The 13,170-nt window shown below is 40.0% G+C and overlaps 1 protein-coding gene across 1 annotated transcript in view; it reads right to left on the reverse strand.

Annotated features, from left to right (window-relative positions):
- CLEC2L (C-type lectin domain family 2 member L) overlaps positions 1–13,170 on the reverse strand; it is a 28,396-nt gene that overhangs the window by 13,284 nt on the left and 1,942 nt on the right. The window contains exon 2 of the mRNA XM_051963547.1: positions 83–157. Coding sequence (XP_051819507.1) covers positions 83–157 — 75 coding nt within the window. The remainder of the gene's footprint in view (positions 1–82; positions 158–13,170) is intronic.

A 13,170-nucleotide genomic window follows, 5' to 3' on the forward strand; every position in this document is an offset into this window, starting at 1 on the left:
AAGGTAGTATACCGACCTATTTCTGGGTGCACAACAGCGGCTAGCTTCTAGTAAATAGAAGTCTGATTAAAAACCCACTCACCAAGAATACTCATCACAACCAGGATGGCAAAAAGCAGGACGGCAATGGCTCCTAACAACAGGCGAGTCGTTGTATCTAGAATGGAGAAGGGAAAAGGGATTTAGCTCCTGCCCCTAGACAGCACAAGAAAAACTCAGAAATCAGATGGATTTATCCCAAGGCTCAGGTTCCTGCGTTTCCTTCCCCCAGACTTCCAGAGAAGGGTAGTCAGTGCACAGTTACCCCAGGAACCTCCTCTAGGCTAGAGTACATAGCTCCCCAGCCCAAGGCCATAATCACTGCCTTTAACTGGCATCCAACTCTTGGTGCCTCCATTCACCCTATGCTTGCCTCACCTTATTTTGTTATGATTTATTCTCCAAACTCCAGGCCCTTGGCTCTAGCTGAGAAATTTGTTTTCTGATTAGAAAGAGAGAAGGGGGTAGGGGGGGCAGAGAGACAGCGACAGAGGGAGGGAAGGAGGGGGAGAGAGTGGGGGAGATGAAGGAGACAGAGAGACAGAGAGAGGGAGAGAGGAAGGGAGGGAGGGAGAAAAGGAGAGAGAAAGAAGGAGAGGGAGAAAGAAGGATAAGGAGGGGGAAAGAGAGAGTGAGAGCATGTGTGTGTGTGTGTGTGTGTGTGTGTGTGTGTGTGTGTGTGTGTGTTTTAAGTTTAACCTCATCACCTTCTTGAAAGCATAAAATTTCGCCCATCAGTACCTTGACTTAAGTGTACTTAAGTCTGAATGTGAGAATTGTCAAGTGTATATAAGGCAGGGGGAGGAGAGAGGAAAAGGAGAGAGAAAGGGAAAAAGAAAGAAAGAGAAATGTGAAGAGAGTGCATTTTGATAGCTCAATCACTAAAAAGTTCTTCATTAAGCAATTTAGAGGAGGTTTTTTGAGTCATTTAGTATAACCAGGACCTGGAGTCCTCAACCCACAGAAAATAAAGTTACAACCCACTAATACAAAACTTGTGATTACTTAGGTACAAACTGAGCTAAAATGTATTTTTGAATTCTTTACCAAAAAAAAAAAAATCACTATATAAATTAATAGTAGGATAAAAGAAAAGAAGAAATATTTGACTTGGTGAAAAAATAAAATTATTTCCAAGTAATTTTTACATTTATTTGCATTCCAATTAATGTGCAAATTCCAAATGATTTTTATCTATTCATTAGAGTACAAGTTCTGAGGTTCTAGTTACTTGACCACAAAATCTGGGAGTTGCAAGAGACCTGAGAATTCACTTAATCCAACCTCCCACCCCAGAAATCCATTCTGTCATCCACCTTTTATCTGAATATTTTTCTGGATGGGGAGCTCGCTTCCTATCAATGCAATGATAAATGTCTGAGTTTTTCTTCTAGAAAGTCAAATCTATCTCCTTATAATTTTCACCACTCTTTCCTCTACCCTAATCAATTATGTAGTAAAAATATGACTATATAAATGTTCTTGGGCATTCCTTCCACTTGCTTAGGGATTGTTTGAATCAGACATGGTACTTTGGATAGATAAGTGACTGAGAATACACTTCAGAGATCCTCTCTGTCTAAGGCCCTCTTTTTTTTTCTGAGGCAATTGGGATTAAATGACTCACCCAGGGTCACATAGCCAGGAAGTGTTAAGTGTCTGAGACCAGATTTGAACTCCAGTCCTCCTGATGTCAGGGGCTGGTTCTCTATCTACTATACCAACTAGCTGCCCCCCCTCATTTTCTAAATGAGAAAACTGAACCCCCCAAAGGGGAAGTTATTTACTAACTACATTGCTGTTCAACTCTTTGTGACCTCATTTGGGAGTTTCTTAGTAAACTTCTTCCTATGCTCACATAGCTAGTGTCAGAGTTGAAATCTGAATCCAGATCTCTTCTGAACTTTATTCTTCCTCATGTACAACTTATTGTCCTTTGTTATAACTTAAAATTTGCAAGCTAGCAAATCAGTATATAATCTAAGGAATATGGTGCAATCAACTTTCATTTGTCTATGGAAATGAGAAGTGATCTGGATGATGGGCAGCTAGATGACATAGCAGATGGAGCACTTGGTCTGGAGGCAGGAGGATCTGAGTTAAATCAAGCCTCAAACACTTAAAGGGTAAATTATTTAACTGTTTGCTTCAATTTCTTCATTTATGAATGGCATTTCACTTCAGTTATCTTTTTTTTCCCATCTGCATTCACAATGCTAAACACTGGTCTTGTATATCATTAGTACTTAATAAATGCTAAATTAAACTGAAATCAAGAACTTTACAAACATCTCATTAGATCCTCACAACCCATTCCTTTCTTATCCCCATTTTATAGTTGAGGAAACTGGGGCAAATAGGTTAAATGACTAGTAAGATTGCCTGGCTATTATGTGTCTCAGGCTGGATCTGAATTCAAGCCTAGAGCTCTATCCACCCCACACCTGGCTGCCCCAGAAAAAATAAATTCTTCCATTGTTCAGAGGCAGGCAGAGAAAAGTTTAACTTCAAGACCAATTTAAAACCAAGTACTAATGTCTGATTTCCCTGTTGTTTTTGTTTTTGTTTTGTTTTGTTTTGTTTTTGTTTTTTCCTAGTCATGACATCTATGGTATAAGTACCACGGGTCAGGAACCTTCGGCTGGGCCGTAGTGGGGAGGGTGATGAAAGATAGTGGAGATGGGAAGGACATCAGGGAGGGGAGGGAGATGAAAGGCAGCGAGGGGGGAGGAACGTCAATGAGGGGAAGAGGGATAAAAGGCAGCCGAGTGGGGAAGGAACATCAAGGAGAAGGGGGGGGATGAAAGGCAGCAGAGTGGGGGAGGAACATCAGAGAGGGGAGGGGGGATGAAAGGCAGCGAGGGGGGAGGAACATCAAGGAGAAGGGGGGGGATGAAAGACAGCAGAGTGGGGGAGGAACATATCAGTGAGGGGAGGGGGGATGAAAGGCAGCGAGGGGGGAGGAACATCAAGAGAGGTAAGGAAGGAGCAAGAACAAACTGATGGCGCTGCAGAGAATTATCATCTTGAGGAGACTTTGCCGAATGCACATGTGCGGCTTCAGTCAGGAAGTTGCGGGTTTATATTAATGCGAGAAGTTTTAAACATTAAAAGGATTAGGTTAAGTGACAAGCTGGAGCTCTCCAGCCAAGGCTGTGTTTATTCACTTTGTCCTTTCTCTTTCCTCCACCTTCACCTTCTCTGACCGCAGGCTGTCTCTCCCCACCCCAGTCTCCCCTTGTCACCTCCAGCCTTCCTACGGATCACGACTGGAAGGCCGAACAACTTTGTCCCACTGGGAAATCTTTGCGGGCTCTTTCACTGAATTGCCCGGATATTATCTGAGGCTGGGAAAAACAGAGAGAGGGCCATAATACCAGTGTGGGAGGAGAAGCTTAGTAACCTATGTTTTTGTTTTCAAGTCTTTTAGTAACAACATATAAAATATATGTGAATTTATGTGTGAATAAATTAAATTATGAATATGTTCATATATATGAATAAAATATATGTGGATGTATATATACATGTATTGTGTGTGTGTGCGTGTGTGTGAATATACATGGGCAATTAGATGCCAGACCTGGAGTCAAGAATACTCATCATCCTGAGTTCAAATCTGGCCTCAGATACTGTGACCCTGAGCAAGTCACTATATTCTGTTCAACTCAGTTTCCTCATCTGTAGAATGAGCTGGAGGAGGAAATGGCAAAGTACTCCCATATCTCTGCTTCTAAGTAAATAGTACTTGATAAAACCTCAAATGGGGTCTTAGTAGGACATAGTAGGACATGACTGAAAAATGATTCAACAATAATAACAGCACATAAATATGTCTGTTATATTGTTATATAAGACACATATACAATATATACCCATATGTATATATGTAAATATATATGTATATACATACATATGTGTATATACCTACCAGGTGTCCATGCCATTACACAGCATGTATAAATGCAGACATATACATACATACATATACACACAGACATACACATAGATATGCAGTATCGCGAAAAACTTTTGAGATTTAACTGTAAACTGATGTTTAATATATTGGATTACTTGCCATCCAGGGGAGGGGTGAGGGGAAGGGAGGGAAAAAATTTAGAGCACAAGATTTTGTGAATTTTGAAAATTATCTGTATGTATGTGTGTATTTTTTTTTCTTTTTGCTGAAGCAATTGGGATGACTTGCCAGGGTCACATAGCTAGGAAGTGTTAAGTGTCTGAGGCCAGATTTGAACTCAGGTTCTCCTGATTTCTGGGCTGGTGCTATATCCACTGCACTAACTAGCTGTCCCTCCATGCAGAAATTTTTAAAATAAAAAGTTTTAATTAAAAAAAAAACAATTGGATCTATTCAAAGCAGTAAACTTAAAATAATAAACTGATATTTACAAGCATTAATGCTTGGAAGAAGATTCAAACAGTAAAATTGACTATTGTTTTAAATTCTCCCTCCCTAAGTAGATCTTCCTAACAAAAACAAAATTCTTCTGCCCAAATTGAGCAAATCTATAGAGTATATTAGTCCCACAGAATAGTAGTAATGTTACTTTAGGGAGGGCCATTCTTGGAGATAATCTCTTCCTCAAAATTCAAGGGTCTGTCCAGAACATTACAAAAATCAAGGGATATATCCTTTAGTTATAAAAAAAAAAAAAAGAAGTTCCATGCATTTAATTTTAGTATTATGGACTCCCTGTCTCCCAAAACAGCTGGCCCTGGAGTCAGGAGGTACTTGAGTTCAAATTCAGCCTCAGACACTTAATACTTATTAGTTATATGATCCTGGACAAGTCCTTAACCTCAATTGCCTCTCCCTCCCCCCACCCAAAAAAAAAAAAAAAAAAGAAAGAAAGAAAGAAAAAGGAAGATCATTGAGGCTTTAAATAAGAATAATGGAACAACAGTTTCTGTATAAGACAATCTGCTTATGTTAAGTCCAGGCAAGGTTTGGGCTTTAACCCAGAAACTGTGTTAATATACAATTAAATCTAAAGTAAGAGAGAGGTAAACTTTGTTGGGGCTGTTGTTCAATCATGTCATATATGACTCTTCATGACCAATTTGGGGTTTTCTTGGCAAAGATCATAGAGTACTCGGCTATTTCCCCTTCTCCAGCTCATGATGAAGGAACTGAGGCAAACAGGATTAAGTGACTTGCACGGATCACACGGCTCTTCCAGGCTCTAGGCCCTTCTTTCTATCATCTGTGCCATCTAGCTGCCCTAAATGCTGCCATACAGAGAAGTCATTGTTACTGCCCCTTTCTTATAAATACCCCCTCTACTCTTACAGCCGCTGAGATAGTCCAGGCTCTCATCAACACCCCCCTTAGACTATTTCAATAGTCTCCTAACTGGTCTCTCTCCTTCTGACTTCCAGTCTATCCTCCACCCTGCTGTCAAATAGACATTTTAACACAGGGATCTGATTATGACCATGCAAGCAATACTCTTTTTGTATCATAATCCCTTTTGACAATTGGATGAAACCTGCGGAGTCCTTTTCAGAATCCTGCTTTTAAATACTTAAAATATATAGGATTACCAAAAAAAATCAATTATAGTAAAATCCAGTTATAAAAATATATTTCAAAACAATGTACAAGGAAGGGGAGGAGATGGCTCAGTGGATAGAGCACCAGCCTTGAAGTCAAGAGGACCTGAGTTCAAATCCAGCCTCAAACACTTAACAATTCCTGGTTGTGTGACCATGGGCAAGTCACTTAACCCCAACTGCCTCAGCAAAAAAAAAAAAAAAAAAAAAAAAAAAAAAACAATGTACAGATCCCAGATGAGAGTCTTTGCTTTAGAATGAAATACAAATCCTCAGCCAGACATCTACAGCCCTCCACAATATGGTTTCCACCTATGTTTTCATTTTTATTTGACGTTATTTCCCTTCATTCTCCATTTTAGTCAAATTGGACTGCTAGCTCTTTCTCCTACCACCTTCCACTTCTGTCCCTTTGCGTAAATGGTCTCCCATGTCTGGAATACATTCTCTTTTTACCTCTGACACCCTTATAGAAGCCCTAGCCTCTACCTTCATTCTACTTTCTATGGCTCTTAAAATGGCCCTTGGGAAAGAAATCCCTATTAGTAAAATCTTCTCACTCCCAGCTCTTTGCTGCCCCAATGAGGAACCCCAGCACCTAGGACTGATTAACCTGAGTTTGGGTGAGCCCTAAGATATACCCATGCCCTGGTAAACCATCTGGGCAGATGAGCCAGAGCAGACTGAGGGTCACTGACAGCCCTCAAACCTGTCGGGAAAGTAAAGAGATGTCTAGTCCAAGCCTTTCCCGGTGGAACAATTTGTTCCTAAAGGCTGAAGGAAAACTGTGGAAAGCTTAGACCTTGGCCAGACCCCCAAACCACCGAGATCAACCATTCACCACCAGGCATTTTGGCTTTTGTCCTGCCCCGGGACCTCAGAAGGGAGAGTGAGACCCATGACTTGGGCCACTCTGGCCCACTTAAATCCAGCTCTTGCACAAGCCCTCACGGGAGACATCATGGAAGGACGAACAAGGTGGAGGTAGACCAGAGACAGAGACGGTGGGAGTTGGGAGGCTGGGGAGGAGAAGTGTTGAAGAAGAATACTTTGGGGCTGGGATAGAGAAGGCTGTGAGCTAGTCATTTACTGAAGAGGAAGGGGACTGGCCGGAAAGGGCCATGAATAGCACAATCGTGAGCAATAACTAGAGCGAATAGTTACAGAGCACCGTGTAAATATTGTAGCATTTTATCCTCCAGCTACAAGGAGAAGTGGTTACAGTATTTGTTGCCCTCTTTTCATAAGGAAGAGAGGTGGAAAGTGGCCTGCCTAAGGTCCCACAGATGCTAAGTATCTGAGGCAATATTTGAACTTGGGTCTCCCAGACTCCACAGTCCCCTTTGCTTCCTTCCATCCCTTTACTGACCCTTCACTAATCATAGCATAAAGTATTTTGAGCTGAAAGATCTTATGCTCCATTTGGTCCAACACACACTAGGAGTTCCACGTGGCCCTCAGGAGACTCCCCCAGTGCCAGGTGCACCCTGCTAACCAAGGGTGCTGGGGGGAAGGGGGAGAGGGAAGGAGCGGAGTATGTCAGAGCTCGTTGACTACTGAGGCCTGCTTGTCACCCCAAATGGAGTCTTACCATCCGCTCCCTTTAAAGAGTTTTCCAACTTTTTTAGCCCTTGACATCCTGGATAAATTCTCTGAAATCAAATCCCCAAGTAGCCATTATGGCTCTGCTAAAGTAATGAATTCTCCAATGACTTTTGTTTAGTCATTAAGCCACAATAGCATTATCCTAAAAGAACACAAGATGGGGATGTTGCCCCAGGAAAAATTTCCCTCCTTCTGTCCCTTCTTTCCTCTCTCTCTCCTTCTCCTTCCCTTCCTCCCTCCTTTCCTCTCTTTCTGTCTCTCCTCTCTCCATCCTTTCTCCCTCTTCCCTCTCTACATCTCTATCTCTATTTCTCTGTCTCTCTCTCTGGTTCTCTGTCTCTGTCTCTTTCTGTCTTTCTGCTTCTGTGTATGTGTGTGTGTCTCTGCTTCTGTCTCTCTTTCTGGTTCTCTGTCTCTGTCTCTTTCTGTCTTTCTGCTTCTGTGTATATGTGTGTGTGTGTCTCTCTGCCTTGGTCTCTCTCTGTTTCTTTCTCTCTGCACAAATGTTTCTTTTGCATGTTTGTACTTCCTTTTGTATACCTTGCCATGTTTACTATAATAGCTGGCATTTATATATCACTTAGACAATCAAGTAGCATGGTGGACAGGATGCCAGGCCTGAAAGCAGGAAGACTCATTTTCCTAAATTCAAATCCAGCCTCAGACACTTAATAACTGTGAACCTGGGCAAGTCATGTAATTCGTTTTGTCTCAAGTTTCCTTATTTGTAAAATGAGCTATAAAAGGAAATGTACAACAATATATCATTTACTATATTCCAGACTTTGTACTATACATTTAAAAAATAGTATCTAATTTTATCCTCAATAATCCTGTGGGATAGGTGCTATTATTATCCCATTTTACAGATGAGGAAACTGAGGCAAACAGAGGTTTAATGCCCAAAGTCACATAGTTCAAGGTCAAATATCTGACACTGGATTTGAAATAGGTCTAACTACAGCACATATATATGTTTGTATGTATGTATATTCCTTGTGTTTGTTGAAATGCTCCCTTACACTGATATAAAAAGATATATCAGATACTTTTATAGATTTTAAAAAGTACAACTAAATTGAGTTGCTTTTGACTTATGTGAGCCACAGATAGTTTTTCTGGTAGTCTTTTATAAGAAAAAAGTTCTTCCATCTCCTTGTTCTACAGAAAATGTCATTATAACAAAACAATGTGCTTAATGGAAAGATTGCCAAAATGCATCTGAGGACCCACCTACATATTGGGATAGCATTCAACATAAGAAGCAGTATTGTATCATAGATAGAAATCTGGTTTTGGAAATAGGAAGGTTTGAATTCAAATTCTGACTTTAATAAAAACTAACTGTGTGAACACAAGCAAAGCATTAAAGGTCTCTGTACCCCCAGACCACTCTCCAAGATTAAGGAGCAGTATGCTGGTAGTAGAATAAGATTTCCTTATTCCAACCAAGGCATAAGTTTGGACTCCCACTCCAACCACTACCACTAAATCAGGATGCAATAAAAAGCATACTGGACAGGGCAGCAGCCAGACTACCTGATTTTAAGGCTTGGTTCCACTCTTAATAATCAATTAACAAGCATTAAACAAGACTTAAATCAAGTGGATGAGTCTAATCTGTAATATGAGGAGGATGAAATAGAGGGTTTGCAAATTCCCTTTCCTTTCTTGAATTTAAGAATCCAAAAGAATATGGCAGATTCATGAACTTCAGAGTAACAAGACCTGCTCTAAGTTTTCATTTCTACAAGCTGTTTACAGATCCATGTGCCTTCTCCCTTTCTTCCTAGCCACAAACAAAATAGACAAAAGAGGCTTAAATTCTGGTATAACTCAAGGCAAGTTGCTAAATTCTCCTCGTTAGAAAAGCTCTCTTTTTAGAGTGTTTTTGTCATATGTTTCTGGCCCCATCGCACTCTTCACTAACACACTATATTAAGTGAGGAACCGGAGTGGGTGCCTCCTTCAGGGGACAACTGTCCTAATAAATTCATCTATTGGAATGTTAAACTCAAAAATAATGTGGCCCAAGAAATATGGGACAGACCTGATGCATTCATCCTTATTTGATTTGTACCCTGGGGCTAGTAATGATAATAATAACTAATATTTATATAACATTTTAAGGTTAGCAAAGTGCTTTCCAAATATTATCTCATTTTATCCTCATAACAATTTTATCCCACTTTATAGAAGAGAAAACTGAGGCAGATAGTAGTTAAATTATTTACCTAGGGTTAAACAGCTAGTAAAAGCATCTGGGATTAAAGTTACATTTAGGTTTTCCTGACTCCAGGTCCAGTGCGCTGCCTACTGAGCCACATAGCATCTTTGGGAATGGAAAGTGAAGAAGGATACTCACCCACATTAATGTCCTGTCTGGCAGGAGAATCATCAGCCAGCTTTATATGGGTCTTATAAAGCCTTGGGCTAAGTATGTTGTAATAATAATAATAATAATTAGTACTTACATAGCACTTTAAAATTTACAAAGCAATACCCTGTGAGGTATGTACTATATGTATCATTATCTCCATGTTTCTGATGACAAAACTGAGTCTCAGAGAAGTTAAATCATTTTGAGAGTAGGGCTATTGTGACTTCAGTTACAGCAGTAGGACTTGAACCCTTGAAGTCTTCCTGACTTCAGGTTCAACATTCCATTTTGCCACATTGCCTCCATAAAATATGGACAGAGGAAGAGGCACTTGGGAGTAGAAAAGAGAAAATAAATGTCTCTTACACTTCTTCCTTGTAGCCTAGCTCAGAGTGAGACACAAGTTATGTGATTGAAAAATACTGAATCAAATGTTAAAGGGAAGGGGAATCGTGGCACAACATGGACTTTCCAGTTTGTTGTCATGGAGAATAGTGTGGATGGTAATAGTAGGAATCCTCCAGTGAAAGGTTCTTCCAAAGAAAATGGAGAAAGCAGAGTATAGATATTTATAAATAAGTCCTATACCAAAAAAGTTCTCAATACTCAAATAGACCTGTGACCGAAAATAAATACAACTAGCATAATACAAATCAAAACCCATTCAAGCCTGCCCATGTTCTCCCAACGTTTGACACAGAGGAGCATCCAGTTTGTTGGAGGCCAAATTCCTTGCTTTCTTCCAACATCACAGAGGAACCATGGACTCTGGCTGTCCACCTATCATCTCTAACTCTTGTCATATAACAGCCCATTTTATCCTCCTGTCATATAATCCTTTACTCTTGTTCTCTGGAGTCGCTCATTTGCTGCTTGTTGCAGCTTATACACGCCCACAGTGCTCTTCAAGAAACAAACCAAGTATGGCAATTTGAAATAATTTTGTCTAACTTGGCACCTTTTCTTTGCCCAGTTCTGAACAATATAACTTGAATGCCAGACCTCTTTTAGACATCATTGTGATTCCTGATTTTGATCCTCTTTCTAGTTAAGACACTACCAGTCCCACTTTTGATCCTATCAGGTAATTATTATTGACCTCTCCTGTTCTTCATCTTAGGGTAGTCTAATGATAATAACTGTGTTTTAATCCTTTTCCCCTTTCCTTTCTAACTTTCCATGTCTATCCAAACAAGGAATGATTTATGGTTCTGAACAAGAACACAAAGAAAATGATAGGTATTAGGCCGAAAGGTATAATCTAAGGGGGAAAAAAAGAGAGAAGTCAGAGCTGAATCCAGTGCACAAAGGAGGCTAGCCAGGGAATAGTTTGGTATCTTTACCATAGCTTATAAGAGAGTGGATCAGTGATGTGATAGGGGGCATAAGGCACCTCATTCTAAAGTAAGGTATAAGGTCAAATGGCTCCCAGCTTGTCATGATATCCAACACATGATAACAACAGGGAAAAGACCTCAAAACGAGATCAATTGTGCTTCGGCTGGGAAACTTTTCTTCTTGAGAAGACAATTCCAAGGTAAGATCAGACCATGACCTTCTTCCAATAGGAAGAGAACAATAATTGGCTAGTTGACTTATTTGGAATGGTAAGAGAAAAGAGCAGACTATGATAGCATTCTTCTCTTCCCCAGCTGAGAATATCACATTGACACTGTAGGAATTGGTCAATATAGAATATAGCCAAGAGCCAGCCCAGTCTATGGATTCACAAAGATGGCCATCAGGACCATAATTCTTGCAATCCCCAAAAGAATAGTAATGATCTCTTTCTTTCTTTAAAGATTTCACAGAATCTTTAAGGGTCTGGGCAAGCTCAAGTGGAAATAAAAAAGTGGGAAAGGCTATGAAACCAGGAAAATAGTTTTTGAGATGAATTAAATAGCTCTTCAGAGTAGCTGGAAGTGATCATTTATATGTAATTGAAATAATACTAGAGAATGGGAAGGATTCTTAGTGCTGAAAGACAGTAATTTATTTGGTTCAGTGGTAGTCCATGAAAACACAAATTATATTACCTTAAAAAAAAGTTGAATTCCTTCTAGCATCAATAATTTTTCTGTTCTTTTTATTCACATTGGCCTTGCCCAAGCCCAAGCCCAAGTCACTTCTAAGTTATATAGAGATATGTTTGCTTGATCACTGGTAGGGCAAAGCACAGAACTAGTATTAATGGGTAGAAGTTACAGGGATGTAAATTTTAACTAAATATTAAGAAAAACTCCCCAACAATTAGAGAAATGGTGACCATTAGGGTCAAGGAATATAAGACAGAGGATGATTTGTCAGGAAGGTTATAGAAGGAAGCCAACATTAGAAAATCTTGTCTTGAAATTTCTTCAAACTCTAAGATTGGGTGGATCTCTGACAGATGGCAAGGAAAGCTCAGTAAAATATGTTTATGAATGTTGTCCATAATTCATGCAGAATACATACTGAGAAAAGGATGTATGCTGCACATTAGCATATAAAAATTTGATCATGAACAAAAATGGCCCCTATGAACACCATGGCTTGATGACATGCTTTATCCTTTCTACTTCTCCATTGGACTGTGGTTTAAAGAGAAAAGCTGTGGTTGGATGCAGTATGACAGAAATGCCTGCCAGAATCGGGAGATAAATTTAGAGTCACAGAGGTAATGCTTTTGGAAAAGCTATCAAAGTGAAATATATGGTCCAAGGCCAGTTGGACTCTCTGAGTGGCACCAAGTAAACTTTGGATGGGGATAAAGTAAACCATCTTAGTTAGAGTAGCTATTATTTTTTCCCTCTGAAGGGAAAAGAAAGGGTCATGATGAAAAACAGTGAAATGTTGGCTCACGAGCCATGAGGAAGTTCAGTAAGGGCTGAAGTGGACCTTACCGTGATGTATTTGATGTGAGCAAGGGTCAACAGGAATCCGCCTCTGCTTTCTCAGCACTGTGTAGCATATTCTGTTGTAACAAGACATCTGTTTTACCATCCTAGGAACCCAAAAGGTAGATTGAATGAGGTGAAAGTCCATGGAGAAGAAGAATAGCCGCAAGGCATTAGTGGGCTTTGAGACAGCTCATGGACCAGAAATAACTCCATTTTTTTCCACTTTTCTTTTGGCTAAGGTAAACCTGCTGAAAGTCAGTCAGCTGGCAATCAATGAATAATTCTGACCACCCCTGGATGTAGATTACTATGGTCTGGGGGATATGATAGTGCAAAGGAAACATCATAATCTAGTGGGAAAAGGGCTAAGATACAGATAACTTGTGGTTAAATCAATCCACCTAGCTGATTTACACTAGAATGTGGACTTTTAGATAAGGCAGATCCTGACAGTAATCCAGTAAATGAGTTCTTCACTTTCTCTTGCTCAGTTTTTTCTTCTCTCCTGATGTTTCCATTAGTCTGTTTTCTCACCCCACAAGTCTTCTAAAACAACCGCCATATTTTTCTTCATCTTCAATGCCTGTCTCTGCAAAGTCACTACCCAGGGCTTCTAATTTCCAGTCTTACATCACCACCGTCCTTTTAGGAAGTTCCCTCTACCACTTCAGTATTGACATAAGCATTGTCTAA

This window comes from Antechinus flavipes, chromosome 5, assembly GCF_016432865.1.
Source record: "Antechinus flavipes isolate AdamAnt ecotype Samford, QLD, Australia chromosome 5, AdamAnt_v2, whole genome shotgun sequence".
NCBI lineage: Eukaryota > Metazoa > Chordata > Mammalia > Dasyuromorphia > Dasyuridae > Antechinus > Antechinus flavipes.